The sequence below is a fragment of the Helicoverpa armigera genome, chromosome 18 (assembly GCF_030705265.1).
Source record: "Helicoverpa armigera isolate CAAS_96S chromosome 18, ASM3070526v1, whole genome shotgun sequence".
In the NCBI taxonomy this organism is placed as follows: domain Eukaryota; kingdom Metazoa; phylum Arthropoda; class Insecta; order Lepidoptera; family Noctuidae; genus Helicoverpa; species Helicoverpa armigera.
Genome location: NC_087137.1, coordinates 5,728,149 through 5,747,412, shown reverse-complemented (window position 1 = coordinate 5,747,412; position 19,264 = coordinate 5,728,149). Strand labels below are relative to the sequence as shown.

At 42.3% G+C, this 19,264-nt stretch overlaps 2 protein-coding genes across 6 annotated transcripts; one reads left to right on the top strand and one right to left on the bottom strand.

Annotated features, from left to right (window-relative positions):
- Positions 1–108: 108 nt before the first annotated feature.
- LOC110380238 (protein gooseberry-neuro) lies at positions 109–12,108 on the top strand. Of its 5 annotated transcripts, none has more exons than XM_049851883.2 (7): positions 109–865; positions 1,045–1,083; positions 1,498–1,670; positions 2,922–3,059; positions 3,721–3,829; positions 9,504–9,700; positions 10,816–12,108. In XM_049851883.2, exons 1-7 carry the CDS (start codon positions 829–831, stop codon positions 11,548–11,550), a joined length of 1,428 nt encoding a protein of 475 aa, XP_049707840.2. In that variant the 5' UTR covers positions 109–828; the 3' UTR covers positions 11,551–12,108. The 5 variants fall into 5 exon arrangements, with proteins under 5 accessions (XP_049707840.2, XP_049707837.2, XP_049707849.1 ...); XM_049851880.2 differs by having other exon boundaries at positions 110–865; positions 2,919–3,059; XM_049851892.2 differs by having other exon boundaries at positions 111–861; positions 2,919–3,059.
- Positions 11,790–18,827, bottom strand: LOC110380237 (mucin-19). The gene is made up of 4 exons (XM_064039270.1): positions 18,650–18,827; positions 16,370–18,342; positions 15,787–16,108; positions 11,790–15,578 (listed from the first exon to the last, which is right to left on the bottom strand). Exons 1-4 carry the CDS (start codon positions 18,674–18,676, stop codon positions 11,874–11,876), a joined length of 6,027 nt encoding a protein of 2,008 aa, XP_063895340.1. The 5' UTR covers positions 18,677–18,827; the 3' UTR covers positions 11,790–11,873.
- Between the last annotated feature and the right edge of the window lie 437 nt (positions 18,828–19,264).

Sequence of the window (19,264 nt, the reverse complement as noted above, 5' to 3'; positions counted from 1 at the left end):
ATTATGTTAACACATTGTCGTAATAATTAGTATAGTGCCTAGTTGTGGACGGTACCATCATATTTTAAGGCGTAGAAATATATTTTTCTTTTTTAAGCTTTGTGTCTAGTGGAAGTTTAATCAGTGCGTGCTTTGTGCTTTTTGAATTATTCTGGTGAAATTTTTGAGATGTAGTTTTTCTGAAAACTGTCGCCCCCCACTGCATGGCTCCTCTACAGGCTCACACTGGCGTAGTGGGAGTGTACCATGCACTCACCCACACAGAGACAGCAGGCCCTCAACACAGCCTCCCGAGCATCACGCACACCACCACACCCTGCCGTGTCCGCACGAACACAGGCACTCTCAGTTCACTACACAACCTCCTCTACTGCACTCACGCGCACTAAAAAAAGATAACGCGATCTATCGATCTTTTTCCAAATCCAAAAAACGACGTCGCCAGATAGCCTTCATGAATATAGTTGGATACAACTGACGTCTAACACCGAACGCGTCGCTACGCCCGAGACATTTATTCCGATCACAATATTTATGACATCGTAATTAATTAAACATGTCGTTTTAATTATGTAAATACAAATGGGTGATAATCAATTTAAATTATGTGTTTTGATCTCGTCCGCTTAATTTAATGTAAACAGATATTTATCATTATTCGTGGCGTTTTTACGGTGTTAACGCTTAAATGATATAAAGCTCGGTGCGATGTTTTTTGTTGAAGCTAGCTGTTACTAGTGTGACGGTAACATGCATGGACTCAAACTATAGTGATTTAGTATTTGTGTTCGCGTTTGTTGATGGAAGCGTACTGAATCTCATACCATTATGGAAAGACACCAAAATGGTATGGATGTGTGGGTAGGTAAGGGTACATAAGTTTTTTTCATTTTTTTTATTAACAGAAATTAGCTTTTACTTTTGTCTATTGTTTTATTTTAATTCTTAACCTCTTTTTTGATAGTAAAACTAAATCAAAATTTATTTGTAAAAAAAATTAAACCTTCATCAAACTCAAACTCAAAAACTATTTCATGTATCAAGTTGACGAGCCGAATGTGTCAGCGGCGGAATTTACTTTAGGTTCGTGAGTACAATTCACATTACCTATAAGAAATATTTTCAAAATAACGTTCACCGTGAACCAATCTCTGTATAAAATACTATTGTCAACAGATAAAGAAACAGAAGACCAAAAACTTCTAAAAAGATTAACTAGTCGGCCTTAACTGAGAAAAACCATTACAATAAATTCTAATTAGAATTTTCTACAATTACAACCCTTTTCTTACCATTCCAACTATCATTCTATTATAATTTTCATTGTCTCCAACTAGACAACTAATCTTCGCACCCCTACTAAAGAACTTTAAGAAGAATAATGTCTACAAAAGAAGACGTCATAAAACCATCAAAGAAAAGTCTTTAACGATCCTCAGTTGCAGCAAACCACTTTTCCCAACAGCATATCTGTACCAAACTGGTCTATTTCCATAGGGCAAGGGCGAGTCAACCAATTGGGAGGGCTCTTCATCAACGGTCGTCCGCTGCCGAACCACATCCGACTGAAGATCGTGGAGATGGCGGCGGCGGGAGTGCGGCCCTGCGTCATCTCGCGCCAGCTGCGCGTCTCGCACGGCTGCGTCTCCAAGATACTCAACAGATACCAGGTGAGTGACAACTTACAACAAAAACATCCATTGTACTCCATTTCATACATTTCAGTCTGAAAAATTCAAGCCTGCTTTCAAAACAAATTGTGTAACAACCACCAATAATGATGTTCTAGACCGGCGCCTGAAATAACTGTACGAAAATAAAGTGAAATGTTAAATTTCGTTTGCCGCTCAGTCAAGTAAAAACTGTAAATAATTTTGTTAGGAATTGAAATATAACTTCAACTCGTTTTCAACAAAATATATTTTAAGTAAGTAAATTAAACTAAGTATTTTATTTGTAAACGCCGCCACATAAAATCATACCTAAACGTATTTATTTTAAAAGAGTAGACCGAAAAGCTATAAGTAGAAATTGTATGTAGCATTCGAAAACTCTTAAAATACTTTTATTGCAACTTAATAAATCGAGCTATACGTCGGCTCAAGAATATACATAAAACACATGAAAACAATAACTTACGATTGTGTCCGAAACACAACGTTCCCGATTTTATAGACATAAGAGTATTATGTGAATAGTGGTCGGGTCGCCGCCTACGCGTATCGACTGGTCAGGCGGCAAACAATCGCCATTGATCTGCTGGCCAGCCGAGCCTGAAGGTTCGTTTTCACCATCGCTCCTATAGGCGCTATAGCACCATCATAATAGCGATTGTTTCGCCCAGGAAGCGTTTCGCCACGCTCCGCGAGTATAGGGAACGACCTCTGCTACCTACTACCTGCTTACATACATCTAAAACAAAGTACTCCCACTTGTACAACGTTTGTTAACGTAATTTTATTACTACTTAAACTATTATAATTTCGCTTTAATAGCAATCGAGATTGAGCCATAATCGATGAGACAAATAAACGTCTAAAACCATTTGCATCGTCAAATAAAATAACCAATTTTGACGTTGTCGTTGAGTAAATATTGATAGCAATACTGTTTATACTTTATAATGAATTTTGTATTTAATGTGCTTACCGAATCTTCGAAGAAATCTATTGAATTTTATCTGTCTTTTTGGGTTACGAAGGCACTTGCGATGTTGCCAAACCGCGAGAGACTTTCCAATAAACAGCCCTATTTGAATATGAAAGAATGTTGCTTCTATTGGTAGAAGCAATATTTATTGGATTTTGTACAAAAAATATATTAAATTCAGAATATTTTAAGTATTTTCAAATCAACCCGAAAGGTATTTTGATAAAATCATATGGATCTTTAATAAAACAACGATCACTCTCGCCTAGGAGACGGGTTCTATAAGACCAGGGGTGATTGGCGGGTCAAAGCCGCGCGTCGCCACGCCTGAAGTCGAAGCCAGAATCGAAGAGCTCAAGAGACAGAACCCTGGTATCTTTTCTTGGGAAATAAGGGAGAAATTAATAAAGGTGAGTGCAATTTTATACACCCTTTTAAAACCGAATGCATAAAAATAATCCTTCTTTTGCTGTTGTTTATTTATAAATGAAGTCAAAAGCTATATTTTTGTAATATAAATGAAAAATATTCCTATGGATTTTATTTCAGTTATTTTATATCTAAATAAAGCTGCAATAAAAATACGATCGCTAATGAGGATTTGTTAAAAATGTCCTATGTAGGCGGTATCGTTTGGTAGAATTGGAAAATATTTATCGGATAAAGGATTATGTATATTTATGTGTATATTTTCACTACGAACTTTTCAGAATCATTTCATGACGAATTAAACTAGGTACCAGTATTGTACCTATTTATAATTCTGCCTGGTAATCCTACTTCATTAATTGATGGAGAAACCTTTTTACTGAACGCCGACTATCACTATTTCTGTCTATTCATTGCGCTTCTGTTTGAGATAAGTAAATGAAAAAAATAGTCTCATTAAAACTCACAATTAGATTAGATAATGAAAAGCAATATAAAAAATAAGATCCCTTTTCAAATAAATTGTCCAAAATGTTACACAACCCCAGTTTAAGCGTGTCCTTATTTCGCAACAAAATGGTCATCAAGGCAATACGTTAAACTGATAATAAGGCAGTGAGAGACAAACGCGTTCGGTTACAGGAGGGCGTGTCGGACCCACCCAGCATCTCGTCCATCTCGCGACTCCTGCGCGGCGGAGCGAGGGACCCGGACGGCAAAAAGGACTACAGCATCGACGGAATACTTGGAGGTCAGTATTTAATAAAATAACACTAACTTATGCTAAATCGTGACTTAAAAGATGTAGCGTAAAAACACCAATTCTTCATGGCATTTTTAACACAAAAAATATTCATGCAATAAACTCCTTTTCCACTCAAAAACTAACAATAATCGCAAACTTTTCTGTAACGCTCATCACAGCGCAAATCAATTTTACTTCCGATCATATAAAACTTTGTCGGCCCAACAAACATTGCACAACTTCCCACCGACAAAAGGTTATTCTGCGACTTTTATGCCGCAACCTGTCAAAGCTTTCTCACGGGTTGAGTTCAAAAAATCAATTTCCGCACACAAATCTTACGTCGTCATTGTTGCCATTTGAAATATTGAAGTTTGTTCTCGACGCCTCAAAGGGCGGCGTTTGCGAATGAGTGAAAAAGGCGAATGGGCGAAAAGGTGACCGACAAAGTGTACCGCGGTCGCCTGCCGCGCGTCTCGATAGTGCTGAAATACGAACAATCTACGTAACATGTTTTGGTTGTAGTGTCATTGTTGGTCTATTTTGTCACCAAGTTTAATTGTCCTTTGAATGTGCCGTATGTACCTGTTGCCTTAGCTTTGGAGCTTCCCGACCAAAGCAGAGCCGCCCACCTCGCCTCTTTGATCTTACGCAACTTTTTCTAACGAATCGATTTCCTTAACCGTATTTATTTTCATTGTAAATAGTATACACGTCTTTTAACTGGTTCTATTAAATTACCTATTAGAGCACTTGTATGTGCATCAGTTAGGTCAAAGAATCGATTTGATTGTGTAGCTGCAACAACTAAACGGTTTTGCATCACTTCATTTTATTGACAATGTGAAATTGATTGGATGAAAACTGTTATTTGTATGCTATTTGCCAGTACCGACTACTGATGGGCTAGACCACTGTTCACGGGATCTTGTCTGTTGGTACATCGGAGAACACATAAATGTCGTTCTTCCTGATCTCTCTCTCTGATCTTTGAGAGCTAGGACTAGAGAGTGCATTTGTGTCACTTGGACAAGACACTATAAATTAATGTCCTTCGCAGCAAGCTGATTTCCTTAGAAAAAATAGGTGCCTTGGCTAATAAATCGGTTTAGACGCCATTGTAAGTGCACACGTCATAAAAGTACGCTCTCCCTGTGAATGACGAAAATATCAAAGCAAATACAAAATAAAAAATATTCGACACGTGTATCGCATTTCTATAAAATTAAATTCTATAAAATTTTCACAATAGGAATTACCTGGAAACCAATTAATAAAATTCATGGATAAAAATGAAATCTGCTCTAAAGGATTACGTTCTGTCTAGCTAAATACATCCCACAGTCGTAATCCGATATTAAAAAGGTTTTGCCGGTGGGCAGTTTTAAATGTTGTTTTGTACAATGTTTTAATGGAGTTTCTTGTCAATGAATTCGATCTTGTGAAGAATACGACTTTTCACAAGAACCAGGACTGGTTATACTTAATAATAATAATTTAATGAGCTTTATTTTCCTTACACAGTTTACAAGACTTACATTTCTAAAAAATATTTGTAGTGTTAGTATTATATTTATTTTATGTTTATTTATGGTTTTACTTAGGTATATTATAATCTGTTAATATTAATACTTTACTTAAGTATTTTGTATTCAACAGTTCATTATCTTCGTAAAAGTACATAATTCAGTTCATATCATCATCTGCCTTAATACCTAAAAATATACAAATATTCGATACCATTCGATTATTGTGTGTTTAGGTATTTGATAAACTTTAACGGTTGAAGTATGCAATCAGAGCAATAATTACGCCTTCATAACAAATTTATGACCCATTGAAATGTAATCAACAACTCTAGGCTGCGCCTGCGCTCAGTACTTGTACTCGTACATAATACATATTTGCCACGATTACATTTCCCAATAATTTAGTTAAGATCGTATTTTAAGGCAATTTGTTGCAAGAGTCCGAATATTTACCAAGATATAACGTTAACAGAATTTCGTATCTTAAAGCTTTTCTTCTTAGTGAGTAAATAAAAGATGTTTCTTATTCAGATGAAAATTTTAACCAAGCTTAAATCATCACCCAACGTAGACATTTACCAATCGAATTTGTTGATAAGTTATAGACTAGATGAAAATAAAGGCACTGCTCGGATGATTTAGTTAAAGAAGCTTTAAGTATTAAAAAGCATCAACTTGTTCTTTTCCCACGAAATAGCAGTTAAATTATGATCACTATTATGAGGCATCACACAAAGACGACCTCACTTAATTTGCATCATCGCATAATTTATTGCAGCAATGCAAATCAACGAACTCAAAACTTTCACACGTAGTAAGGGACTGGTCGATTCAATTTTACTTTTTGGAGGTTATTTAAAAAATGAGAAAAGTTATTGTAATAGGCCGTAGAGATTAGACACGAAACATTTCTGCTGAAGTACTTTCGATATACAACATTATGAGCAAACGACTCGCTGTGCTTTCACAGCCGCACCGAAGCATCAAGGCAAAACAAAAGAGTGCGGGAGGGCGATAAAATCTCGCATTTGTTTAATAACATCGGTCGTTAGAATCAACTAATGTCGCCGCGGCCGCAGAGGCGATTATCGAACCACCAGTGAGACTAACGCAATCACTCTATATCTGAGTTGGATTAACACAGGGCTCTACGCGTCTTAGACTTTATGTCAATACTAACAAAGAGTATAAATCCACAATCGAAGCAAATAATTTTTAGTTCCAAAGCACTATGATACTTCACGATTTGAACAGCAGAATTTTAATACTAACAAATGCGTTTCTTATCGCAAATTTTAAAGCTCCTGAAAACCGCTTCCAGTTTATATCACTGTATGGATCTCTAATTGAATCACAACTTGCCAACTTTAAAAAATAATTGGTTAGGTACTTAGATTTGAACCTACATCTAGACTTGCCATCGAATGACATTCAAACGCCTGCCAAATAACAGTACAACAGTTTTCAATCTTGTCACATAAGTATAATGCAATTTGCGACAACATTGAGAAATGATGACATTCACCATTTCTATAGGCAATTCGGAGCATTAAATTAGTCTTATTCTGATCAGTGGACATGCACTTTCACTGGGTATGTCCATGTAAACCTGTCGCCTATCACGCGAGGCCTCACAATTATTTAGTGGGCATTTATTACCTCGCGTTGTATTCAAGACAATTTTGTCTCATCACATTATTCAATGAGCCCTCCCAGAAAGACACGAGGTTGTCCGGAAGTGGCCGAAGACGGCCGACAAAGAGGAGGCGGAGTACTTTTGAATGAGCATTAACAAGCTTACATCATAGCTTTATGGGGTCTCTTTACGACCTTACAGAATTTATTTTAATAAAACTATTGTACTTCTAAGTGGTGATAGACGTATCTTGTACTATCTTCATTACAAGTTAGTGCCTGAAGTGCGCGTCGTAATTAAACTACTCATCCATTTGTTCTGTTCAATTTTACTAAGAAGTATTAAAGAAAACCTATTGAAATCATTGTAAATTATGGACATTATTTAGATTGTTTGGACGTTCCCAGTTATTGATAGTTTTACATTTGTTTATTTCTAATTGTTAGTGCTAATAAATTAGCAAGAATGAAATTTATCTTGATTTAAAATTATTAAAGTGATACCCTATATCATGGACTAACATAAAAGTGACATAATTACTTATATCCAATACGGTAACTTCCAACGGTTCTCGAATATTTAAACACACAAGTTGTCAGATGTATTAATAGGCAAAAAAGATTTAGCAATATTATATTAAAAGCAAGAAGCTGGTGAGCGTGCGGTAAGAAACAAGCAACGCCGCCCACAATACGCAGACGTGCTAATCCGACCATCTGTTAACATCGAAACAACCCGCTGAAACAAAGGCCGACCCGACCGTTTTAATGAACCCAGATTATGAAGGTGTTAAACCCTCGCCGCCGCTCTTTCAACTCCCAAATTATGACTTTTGAGCGGAGCCGCGCGCGCACCTCTTCACGGGGTCACATTTCGGCAATCGCCAAAGTTCTCTCGCCCTCTCCCACGTACCACGCGTCCATAAACCTCTCGCCTTTCTTTGAACATAAAATCCCTCATAGTTTTGCTTTAGTGCTTCTCCACAATGAAAACAACTGGAGTGGACTTTACGACCTCCACATAAAGTTTTAAATCGCTCTTGATTCTTTCGTGTTTTTGATTTGTATTTAGCCTCATACGTTATGATCAGGACGTAACAAAAAAGACTAAATAAATCTGTCCCTGTCTCGGCCAGCCGGAGAATTTGAGCAATGTAAATCATTTTATTACAATGCGTTGTTTTTTATTTGTCGCAGCCTTTGTGCTTTAGATATGTTGCCTCGTGCGTTTAATTATGCCGATGCATCATTATGAGAAAACAAATTAGTAAAATAAAATAATTGATGTAGACCAAAAAGTGGCTTATAAAACTTTTGCAATAAAACAATTTTCTCAAAGCTTGTATTGTTTTCAAACTTAAACAGTTTTGGTAAGATAAAGCACTGAAAATATTGTTTTTATGGTCATACACAAATTATAAACTTTAAATGAGATGTGACAGTTTTTTCTAAAAAAATATTAATGCGCAATTTTTCTGTATTTTGCCTAGGGTAGCAGGTGTAATAAGTAGCCATCTAATATGATTCAATGGCAACGATAAATATGTTTATGTTTATTTTGTTTTAAAGAAAGCTTACAGATTAAATATGTAACTTCTTAAGTTTTACTTTAGTAAACTTGCGTACTTCAAACAGCCTACACAAATTGCTTGTTAGCTTGCATGTTTGCGCACCTACCAATTTAATTCTGTGGGTGTCGTATTAAACCCGTGCTTTCGCCTTACATGTCATAAATCCAGCTCGCGACACCAAAATATTGAATGGTGCCAAAATGTCACCCGAACAGCAAAGAGGCCGACAAAGGAGCCGCCTCGCTGGGTGTTCCTTATTCCGCGCCACGCTGAGCCCCTATTTTTTCATCTCATTCAATTTTGACTTCTTTCAAAAGGCTATTAATATAAGCCGCATTTTTTAAAATCAGTTTTAAGGCCAAAGCCGTGTATTGTTGCGGGTGTTTTTTAATAAGTTTCCGTAGGATACCGCTACCGATTTATAAATGAGATCGACCCGCGAGCCCCGCCGTTCTTGATTTAGGCGAATTAAAACATGATGTGGGTTTACACAAAAAATACTCCGTTAATAAATAACGCGTGTTTCAAAAAAAGAGATGAAGACAAATTGCTGTAATATAGCGTCAAATAAATTATAGGATCGCCTCAGGAAGGCGACAGTTTATCTTGTTCTATTTAATCATTAGAGACATCTGGAATCTTTATAGACAAAAGCCGGTCATTGGTAATCTTGATCATAATCGAGATCACTTTTAAGATAATTAATACTTTAATCCTTTTGATATTGATTCTAATTTGTTTCATGTTTGAATCCATTAATTAATTTCTCTTTGTGAAAATATCGAATATAAAATGAAATAACTAGCACCTAATTAAAAAAAAAACTTATTTATATTAATCTTTTCTATACTAGTAATCAAAATAATCAATCCTAAAATTCTTCAATATCTAATTCAAATTAAATATGTATTATATATTTATTTCTAACATATGCATTATTTCCAGGCCGTGGTTCCGACTCATCAGACATAGACTCGGAGCCAGGGTTGACGCTGAAGAGGAAGCAGCGTCGATCCCGCACCACGTTCACTGGAGAACAGCTGGATGCCTTAGAGCGAGCCTTCCATAGGACTCAGTACCCTGATGTGTATACCAGGGAGGAACTGGCTCTGCAGACTGGACTTACTGAAGCGAGGATACAAGTATGTATATTATATTTCCATTTATTAGTTCAGAAGCTAGTCTTTGCGTGGATGATAATAATATTCCTTGCCCATTGAATCACTCTGATTGTCTATTAGTGAAAACTATACGAAAATTCCTCCAGTAGTTTCTTATACCTTAGCCCAATACAAGTTATTTCTAATTCCTAACTCTAGTAAGCAAATCAACACATAGATAAGCTATCGAATTCCATCGTAACTCAATCGAGAAGTTAGACAAACGCGGTGGAAAAGCACTTATTATGAAGCTGTATAAGAAGATGTTGGCTAGAATATGCCTTACCGTTTCAGATTAGTTCATTATGGTAACTCTTGTCACGTGACGAAGGGCGACATGCTAATTGGAATACTTTACATAAACGTGAGCCCAAAACTTCTTTATCCAATAGTCACTCCGATAGTTATGTGCCAATTGGTTTAAGATGTATCAACCAATAAGTAATGTTTGTCCAATAAAAAGTAATCTGTGCTTATATGTTGATACATCTTACTTATTAGTTATAGATTAATAGGTTTAAGGATTCTGATTAGAAAAGTATGAGTGATTCTTGTTAGCAGCGTACACATATATTCTTTTTGATATGGTCCAATAAGTCTAGCTAGTCCTGTTAATATCGCCTAAAATTTTGAAAATATTTGAATGAAAAAATGTATTTTTGGCGATTGACGAATTTTAGTAAATTGTTGTGTTCTGTCAAAGCTTCTTTTTCTTTCTTGGGATTGTGGTTTCCAGGTTAATTGTCTCTAAAATACCTATTTGTGTCACTGCGCCATTACTATTTAGTTTGAAAGGCATATGAAAACTCATTGCATTAAATGATAAGATTGTAGGTAACGTTAAGATAATTACATAAACGTCTGTAATGAGATATCTCCCAAGAACACATTGTTTTTATCTATCATCAACATTTATATGCGCAACCACTGTCACTTTCAAAGTGTTTGCACATAGTTCTGTTTTCCCTTCCTTCCATCATCACAAATATTATTCACATAAAACAAACTTGTCATGATAGCAATTGCTTTTTGTTATTACAGTTCTTGTTATTTTGTAGCTCCTAAATCCATATAAAAAAACCTTCTTTTGTTTTCAGGTCTGGTTCTCCAACCGGCGTGCTCGTCTGCGAAAGCATACTGGATCGAATCCAAGTCCAGGAATCGGAGGTTATTCAGCGATACCCATGCCTCAAATACCATGTCCTTATCCTGCCGGGGAAATACCATCGTTATCTCAACACCATCCACAACACCCTGATGCTGCTTGGCACCACCAGAAATATGCTAACTATAACCAACTTATGGCGCAGTCTCAGCATTTGAACCAAGCATTCCAAAATGCTGCATTTCCTAGCACCTCTGGGTCAACTTTTGGCCATCTTGTACCTGGAGGCAACCCTCCACCCCACAGCCAACTACTGGACAGTGGTATACCAAGAAACGATTACGCTCGATACCCAAGTAGCGACATTTATAACAAACCAATAAACTATTTACCAAAAGAGGCTGAAGTGGAAGACAAAGTAAACAGTGATGAGGTGATAGAGCCCAGGGAAGACGCTTTCGAAAAACCTCCTGGAGACGAATACAGCAAAACGTTACCAAATAATGAATATCCAAAAGTTCCTGCTGATTACTCCAAAGTATCTGTGGATCCTTCTGCCCCCTCTAACTGGAGTCCCTCACACAATTCTTTGAACATGAGTCTTGCAGGGCTGTCTAGTGAATATAAGTACATGAACGATCCATATTCTTTCCCAAATGTGTCCGATCCCCTGTCACAACACAACTATCCAAATCCACCTAATGCAGCTAACAAGTACTGGATTTGACACAGCTACTTTAAAATTTATTTTAGTAAATATTATTTTAACTTTATTTAAATTATAATTTATAGTATAGTTGTAATTAGTAAGGAACGTTTGCGAGAAATTACCTCTATTTTGCATTCCATTTAATGATACCTATTGTAAAACCAAACATTTGTAAATTGTTACTAAGAGAGTCATTAGATAATAAAGGGTTAAATTTTATTAAATTGTTTTATTAATTATAAATAAAAAACATAGAGTAAAATGCCAGACCTTATTTAATTAAATAAACATGAAACATTGATTCTTATTATAACATTATACAAATATAATACAATTCCTCATTACTGTGTTGTTACTTCCAATAAAGACGCACCGGCTTCAAAGGGGACTGGATATAACTCCTCCCCATTTAATGATTTAGGTACAATAGGCGTGTTGGTATTTTCCTGTGCAACTTGAGGGGTAACTGTGTTTACGGCATCAACAGCTGGTTCAGAGTTAACATTGACTGCTGCCTCAGTGACAGGTGCCCCAGCAACGTCGGTGGGAACTGCATCAGTCACGGTTTCTACAGCAGGGACTGCATCAGTCGAAACTACAACAGCAGATGCGTCTACTGGGCCAACGACATCAGAAGGAACGGCTACCGAAGCATTAGCGTCAATGGGTACTGTGACAGATGAAGCGTCTACTGATACGCCGGCGGACGAGGCGTCAGTTGCTACGGCATCAGTGGGAACGGGCTCAAGAGGAACATCCAAGGAAGCGCTTGCATCAAGGGGTGCTGCGTCAGCAGCGGCGGGCTCAGATGCAACAACTACTGAGCTAGACGCATCAGCAGGGGCGGGCTCAGATACAACAGCTACTGAGCTCGATGCATCAGCAGCGGCGGGTTCAGATGCAACAACAACTGAGTTTGATACGTCAGCAGGGGCGGGTTCAGATGCCACAACAACCGAGTTTGATGCGTCAGCGGCGGCGGGTTCAGATGCAACAACTACTGAGCTCGATGCATCAGCAGTGGCGGGTTCAGATGCAACAACAACTGAGTTTGAACCATCAGCGGCAGCGGGTTCAGAAGCGACAGCTACTGAGCTCGATGCATCAGCAGGGGTGGGTTCAGATGCAACAACTACTGAGCTCGATGCGTCAGCGGCAGCGGGTTCAGAAGGGACAGCTACCGAGTTTGAACCATCAGCGGCAGCGGGTTCAGAAGCGACAGCTACTGAGCTCGATGCATCAGCAGCGGCGGGTTCAGATGCAACAACTACTGAGCTTGACGCATCAGCAGGGGCGGGTTCAGATGCAACAACTACTGAGCTTGACGCATCAGCAGGGGCGGGTTCAGATGCAACAACTACTGAGCTCGATGCATCAGCAGTGGCGGGTTCAGATGCAACAACAACTGAGTTTGAACCATCAGCGGCAGCGGGTTCAGAAGCGACAGCTACTGAGCTCGATGCATCAGCAGGGGTGGGTTCAGATGCAACAACTACTGAGCTCGATGCGTCAGCGGCAGCGGGTTCAGAAGGGACAGCTACCGAGTTTGAACCATCAGCGGCAGCGGGTTCAGAAGCGACAGCTACTGAGCTCGATGCGTCAGCAGCGGCGGGCTCAGATGCAACAACTACTGGGCTAGATGCATCAGCAGCAGCGGGTTCAGATGCAACAACTACTGAGTTTGAACCGTCAGCGGCAGCGGGTTCAGAAGCAACAGCAACTGAGCTCGATGCATCAGCAGCGGCGGGTTCAGATGCAACAACTACTGAGCTTGACGCATCAGCAGGGGTGGGTTCAGATGCAACAACTACTGAGCTTGACGCATCAGCAGCGGCGGGTTCAGATGCAACAACTACTGAGCTCGATGCGTCAGCAGCAGCAGGTTCAGATGCAACAACTACTGAGCTTGACGCATCAGCAGAGGCGGGTTCAGATGCAACAACTACTGAGTTTGAACCGTCAGCGGCAGCGGGTTCAGAAGCGACAGCAACTGAGCTCGATGCATCAGCAGGGGCGGGTTCAGATACAACAACTACTGAGTTGGATGCGTCAGCGGCGGCGGGTTCAGATACAACAACTACTGAGTTGGATGCTTCAGCGGCAGCGACAGCTACTGAGCTCGATGCATCAGCAGGGGCGGGTTCAGATGCAACAACTACTGAGTTTGAACCGTCAGCGGCGGCGGGTTCAGAAGCGACAGCTACTGAGCTCGGTGCGTCAGCAGCGGCGGGGTCAGATGCGACAGCTACTGAGCTCGATGCGTCAGCAGCAGCGGGTTCAGATGCAACAACTACTGAGTTGGATGCGTCAGCGGCAGCGGGTTCAGAAGCGACAGCTACTGAGCTCGATGCATCAGCAGGGGCGGGTTCAGATGCAACAACTACTGAGTTGGATGCGTCAGCGGCAGCGGGTTCAGAAGCGACAGCTACTGAGCTCGATGCATCAGCAGGGGCGGGTTCAGATGCAACAACTACTGAGCTTGACGCATCAGCAGGGGCGGGTTCAGATGCAACAACTACTGAGTTTGAACCGTCAGCGGCGGCGGGTTCAGAAGCGACAGCTACTGAGCTCGATGCATCAGCAGGGGCGGGTTCAGATGCAACAACTACTGAGTTTGAACTGTCAGCGGCGGCGGGTTCAGAAGCGACAGCTACTGAGCTCGATGCATCAGCAAGGGCGGGTTCAGATGCAACAACTACTGAGTTGGATGCGTCAGCGGCGGCGGGTTCAGATGCAACAACTACTGAGTTGGATGCGTCAGCAGCGGTGGGTTCAGATGGGACAGCTACTGAGCTCGAAGCATCAGCAGCGGCGGGCTCAGAAACAACAACTACTGAGCTCGAAGCATCAGTAGCAGCGGGCTCAGAAACAACAACTACTGAGCTCGAAGCATCAGCAGCGGCGGGCTCAGAAACAACAACTACTGAGCTCGAAGCATCAGCAGCGGCGGGCTCAGAAACAACAACTACTGAGCTCGAAGCATCAGCAGCGGCGGGCTCAGATGCAACAACTACTGAGCTCGAAGCATCAGCAGCGGCGGGCTCAGATGCAACAACTACTGAGCTCGAAGTATCAGCAGCGGCGGGCTCAGATGCAACAACTACTGAGTTGGATGCGTCAGCAGCGGCTGGAACAACTACTGCGTTGACAGCATCAGTGGAGGCTTGGGCTGACTGAGCATCTCCTGAGACGCTAGCATCTGCGGCGGCGGGTCCAGATGAAACAGATACAGAGTTGCTTACATCAGCGGCTGCAGGTACAGATGAGCCAGCTACTGAGGCGCTAGCGTCAGAGGCAGCGGGTCCAGATGAGCCAGATACTGAGGCGCTAGCGTCAGAGGCAGCGGGTCCAGATGAGCCAGCTACTGAGGCGCTAGCGTCAGAGGCAGAGGATCCAGATGAGCCAGCTACTGAGGCACTGGCATCAGAGGCAGCGGGGGCAGATGAGCCAGATACTGAAGCGCTAGCGTCAGAGGCAGCGGGTCCAGATGAGCCAGCTACTGAGGCGCTAGCGTCAGAGGCAGAGGATCCAGATGAGCCAGCTACTGAGGCACTGGCATCAGAGGCAGCGGGGGCAGATGAGCCAGCTACTGAGGCACTGGCATCAGAGGCAGCGGGTCCAGATGAGCCAGCTACTGAGGCGCTAGCGTCAGAGGCAGCGGGGGCAGATGAGCCAGATACTGAGGCGCTAGCGTCAGAGGCAGCGGGTCCAGATGAGCCAGCTACTGAGGCGCTAGCGTCAGAGGCAGAGGATCCAGATGAGCCAGCTACTGAGGCACTGGCATCAGAGGCAGCGGGTCCAGATGAGCCAGATACTGAAGCGCTAGCGTCAGAGGCAGCAGGTCCAGATGAGCCAGCTACTGGAGCGCAGATAGCACTGGCATCAGAGGCAGGGGAGGACTGGCAGAGGGGGGCAGATGAGCCAGCTACTGAGGCAGGCATGGAGAGCAGGGCCAGAGGCGCTGGCAGAGGCAGCGGGGCAGATGAGCCAGCTACTGAGGCGCTAGCGTCAGAGGCAGCGGGGCAGATGAGCCAGCTACTGAGGCACTAGCGTCAGAGGCAGCGGGTCCAGATGAGCCAGCTACTGAGGCGCTAGCGTCAGAGGCAGCGGATCCAGAAGAGCCAGCTACTGAGGCGCTAGCGTCAGAGGCAGCGGGGCAGATGAGCCAGCTACTGAGGCACTAGCATCAGAGGCAGCGGGGCAGATGAGCCAGTTGCTGAGGCGCTAGCGCAGCAGGGCAGATGAGCCAGCTACTGAGGCGCTTGCGTCAGAAGCAGAAGATCCAGATGAGCCAGCTACTGAGGCGCTAGCCTCAGAGGCAGCGGGGGCAGATGAGCCAGCTACTGAGGCACTGGCATCAGAGGCAGCGGGGGCAGATGAGCCAGCTACTGAGGCGCTTGCTTCAGAGGCAGAAGATCCAGATGAGCCAGCTACTGAGGCGCTTGCGTCAGAGGCAGCAGGGGCAGATGAGCCAGCTACTGAGGCGCTAGCGTCAGAGGCAGCGGGTCCAGATGAGCCAGCTACTGAGGCGCTAGCGTCAGAGGCAGCGGGTCCAGATGAGCCAGCTACTGAGGCGCTTGCGTCAGAGGCAGGGTCCAGATGAGCCAGCTACTGAGGCGCTAGCGTCAGAAGCAGCAGGGGCAGATGAGCCAGCTACTGAGGCGCTAGCGTCAGAGGCAGCGGGTCCAGATGAGCCAGCTACTGAGGCGCTAGCGTCAGAGGCAGCGGGTCCAGATGAGCCAGCTACTGAGGCACTGGCATCAGAGGCAGCGGGGGCAGATGAGCCAGCTACTGAGGCGCTTGCTTCAGAGGCAGAAGATCCAGATGAGCCAGCTACTGAGGCGCTAGCGTCAGAGGCAGCGGGGCAGATGAGCCAGCTACTGAGGCGCTAGCGTCAGAGGCAGAAGATCCAGATGAGCCGGCTACTGAGGCGCTGGCAGAGGCAGCGGGTCCAGATGAGCCAGCTACTGAGGCGCTAGCGTCAGAGGCAGCGGGTCCAGATGAGCCAGCTACTGAGGCGCTAGCGTCAGAGGCAGCGGGGGCAGATGAGCCAGCTACTGAGGCGCTTGCGTCAGAGGCAGAAGATCCAGATGAGCCAGCTACTGAGGCGCTAGCGTCAGAGGCAGCGGGTCCAGATGAGCCAGCTACTGAGGCGCTAGCGTCAGAGGCAGCGGGTCCAGATGAGCCAGCTACTGAGGCGCTAGCGTCAGAGGCAGCGGGTCCAGATGAGCCAGCTACTGAGGCGCTAGCGTCAGAGGCAGCGGGTCCAGATGAGCCAGCTACTGAGGCGCTAGCGTCAGAGGCAGCGGGTCCAGATGAGCCAGCTACTGAGGCGCTAGCGTCAGAGGCAGCGGGTCCAGATGAGCCAGCGGGTCCAGATGAGCCAGCTACTGAGGCGCTAGCGTCAGAGGCAGCAGGGTCAGATGAGCCAGCTACTGAGGCGCTAGCGTCAGAGGCAGCGGGTCCAGATGAGCCAGCTACTGAGGCGCTAGCGTCAGAGGCAGCAGGGGCAGATGAGCCAGCTACTGAGGCACTGGCATCAGAGGCAGCGGGTACGGAGGGAGCAGAAATATCATTTACCGAAACGCTGTTACCAGTTGAAGCACTTGTACCTAAAGCATTCCCGGATACATCATTAGTGGAAGTAGATCCTTGGGCAACACCAGTGGTAGAGGAAGATGAACCGGAAACGGCAGCAGCAGATGAGCCTGCATTTGGAACATTAGCACTAGGCGAAGAGGCTTGTCCTCCAGTTATCCAACTAGGTAAAACATTAGATAAAAATTGAACAACAGTTTGGAGAATTGTTCTCTTTTGTTCTATAGACTGCTTCGCCTGAGTTACCCAAGGTAAACTAATATTTTGCAGCAGTGCTGTATCATTATCTAATTCAGCTATCTTAGTTTCTAGTTCTGCACTTAGCCGCTGGATATATACAGCATTTACATGACTGACCAGGTAGCTATGGAAACTATCTTGTGAAGCCGAGTTATTTAATAATCTATTTTGTACCAGTTGTAAAACGGCTTGGCGGTATTCGGCTTTAGTACTATTAACATTAACACCAAGTTCGTTTACAATATATCTGTTGATTGCAGCATCTTTTTCCAATTCGCTGCTGTTAGCAGATAAACCGTACTTGGAATACACATAACTTTTCCAAATATCTTCCAAATCCATTTGGTCATTTTCTTCTGTCGACTCCACAGAGTTGTCAATCACCGGTTTAGTTTCTTCCTCAGCTTTCTTTTGAATATCTTCTAGCTGTTCTTGGACTTCTTGTTCACGTTCGCGTTCTTCTTCTGCAAGTTTTTCTTGTAACTTTAGCTCTTGTTCCTGTCGTTTACGCTCCTCTTTGGCTAGTTTTTCTTGTCTTTTTAATTCTTGCTCCTGACGCTTACGCTCTTCTTTTGCCAATTTTTCTTGTCTCTTTATTTCCTGTTCTTGGCGTTTAAGCTCTTCCTTTGCCAATTTTTCTTGTCTTTTAATTTCTTCTTCCTGTCGCTTAAGTTCTTCCTTTGCCAATTTTTCCTGAAGTTTACGTTGCTGCTCTTCTTGTTTTTCTTGCAGTTTCCGTTCTTTTTCTAGTCGTTTTCGTTCTGCTTTATCTCTTTTCTCTTGAAGTTTTAACTGCTCTTCGACTTGTTTGCGCTCCCATGAATCGTCATCGTTCTCGTTGGTGTTGTCTTCTTCAGTTTCTTCTGTCGAAGTATTTGATTCATCTGATGCAGATCTTGGCTGCCTTAACAAAATGCTTGAAGCATTTTCATCTGGCAAATATTTCGCGCTCACCAGACAAAACAAAGACACCTGAAAAATGGAAATACAAAAAAATTTAACAACTATGCAAAAACCCGGTAAAACCATACAATTCAACAAATAATTTATGTTATTCAACTTTTTGACACGTGTTGGTTAAAAAATAAAATCGTCTTACAAAATAAATAAATATTTTACTCTCCAAAACGACACAAGTCACTACATGAGAACAATAATAAAAAGTAATTTATATAGAAACATCAAGATCGTCTATAACTGCATATTGAGAGTTATATTCATTTAAGACATTCAAACAATTTGGGCTCATCCTTTATAAAAATCTATATCTAATACTCACAAGGAGAAGTAAATAAATGATCCTCATTTTGAACAGGTGTTGTTTATTTTTGTGTTATATTATTAACTTTCATTTAACGCGAAATTCGTTCGTTTCACACTTCAACGTATGTGTAACTTGTGTTTCGTATGAGCTCGTTCGTTAAAATTTGTTTAGATGTCTTAGTCCTCTCCTTTTATACTTAGCAGAGTAATTAGCGAAGATAACGTAAGATAATGGCTCCTGCTGATATAACTGGTACGTAGCTAAGACTTGGGCAAACACAATGTTTTCGCAAAGTCTGACTCAGAACCAACATCTCTTGTAATTTAATTATTTAAGATAATTGTCTAATCTCACCAATGCTGTAAAGAAAGTCTTAATTAAATGTTGTAATCAAACAAGCGGATGTTTGTTAATAAAAACGTAACAATCAGAACGGAAATAGGCTTAGAAATAATCAGGTATGTCAAATATACGACGTATGCGTATTTATTTATACTTCAAATTACTAGGTACGCACTGGGTTTTCCACCTACAAAATCCCAATGCTAAGACGTATCTACCTCTATAGGCTTCTGATGTTGTCCTCTGCACGAAAACCGCCTTCTTTACTGAGATTAAGCTAAGTTATAA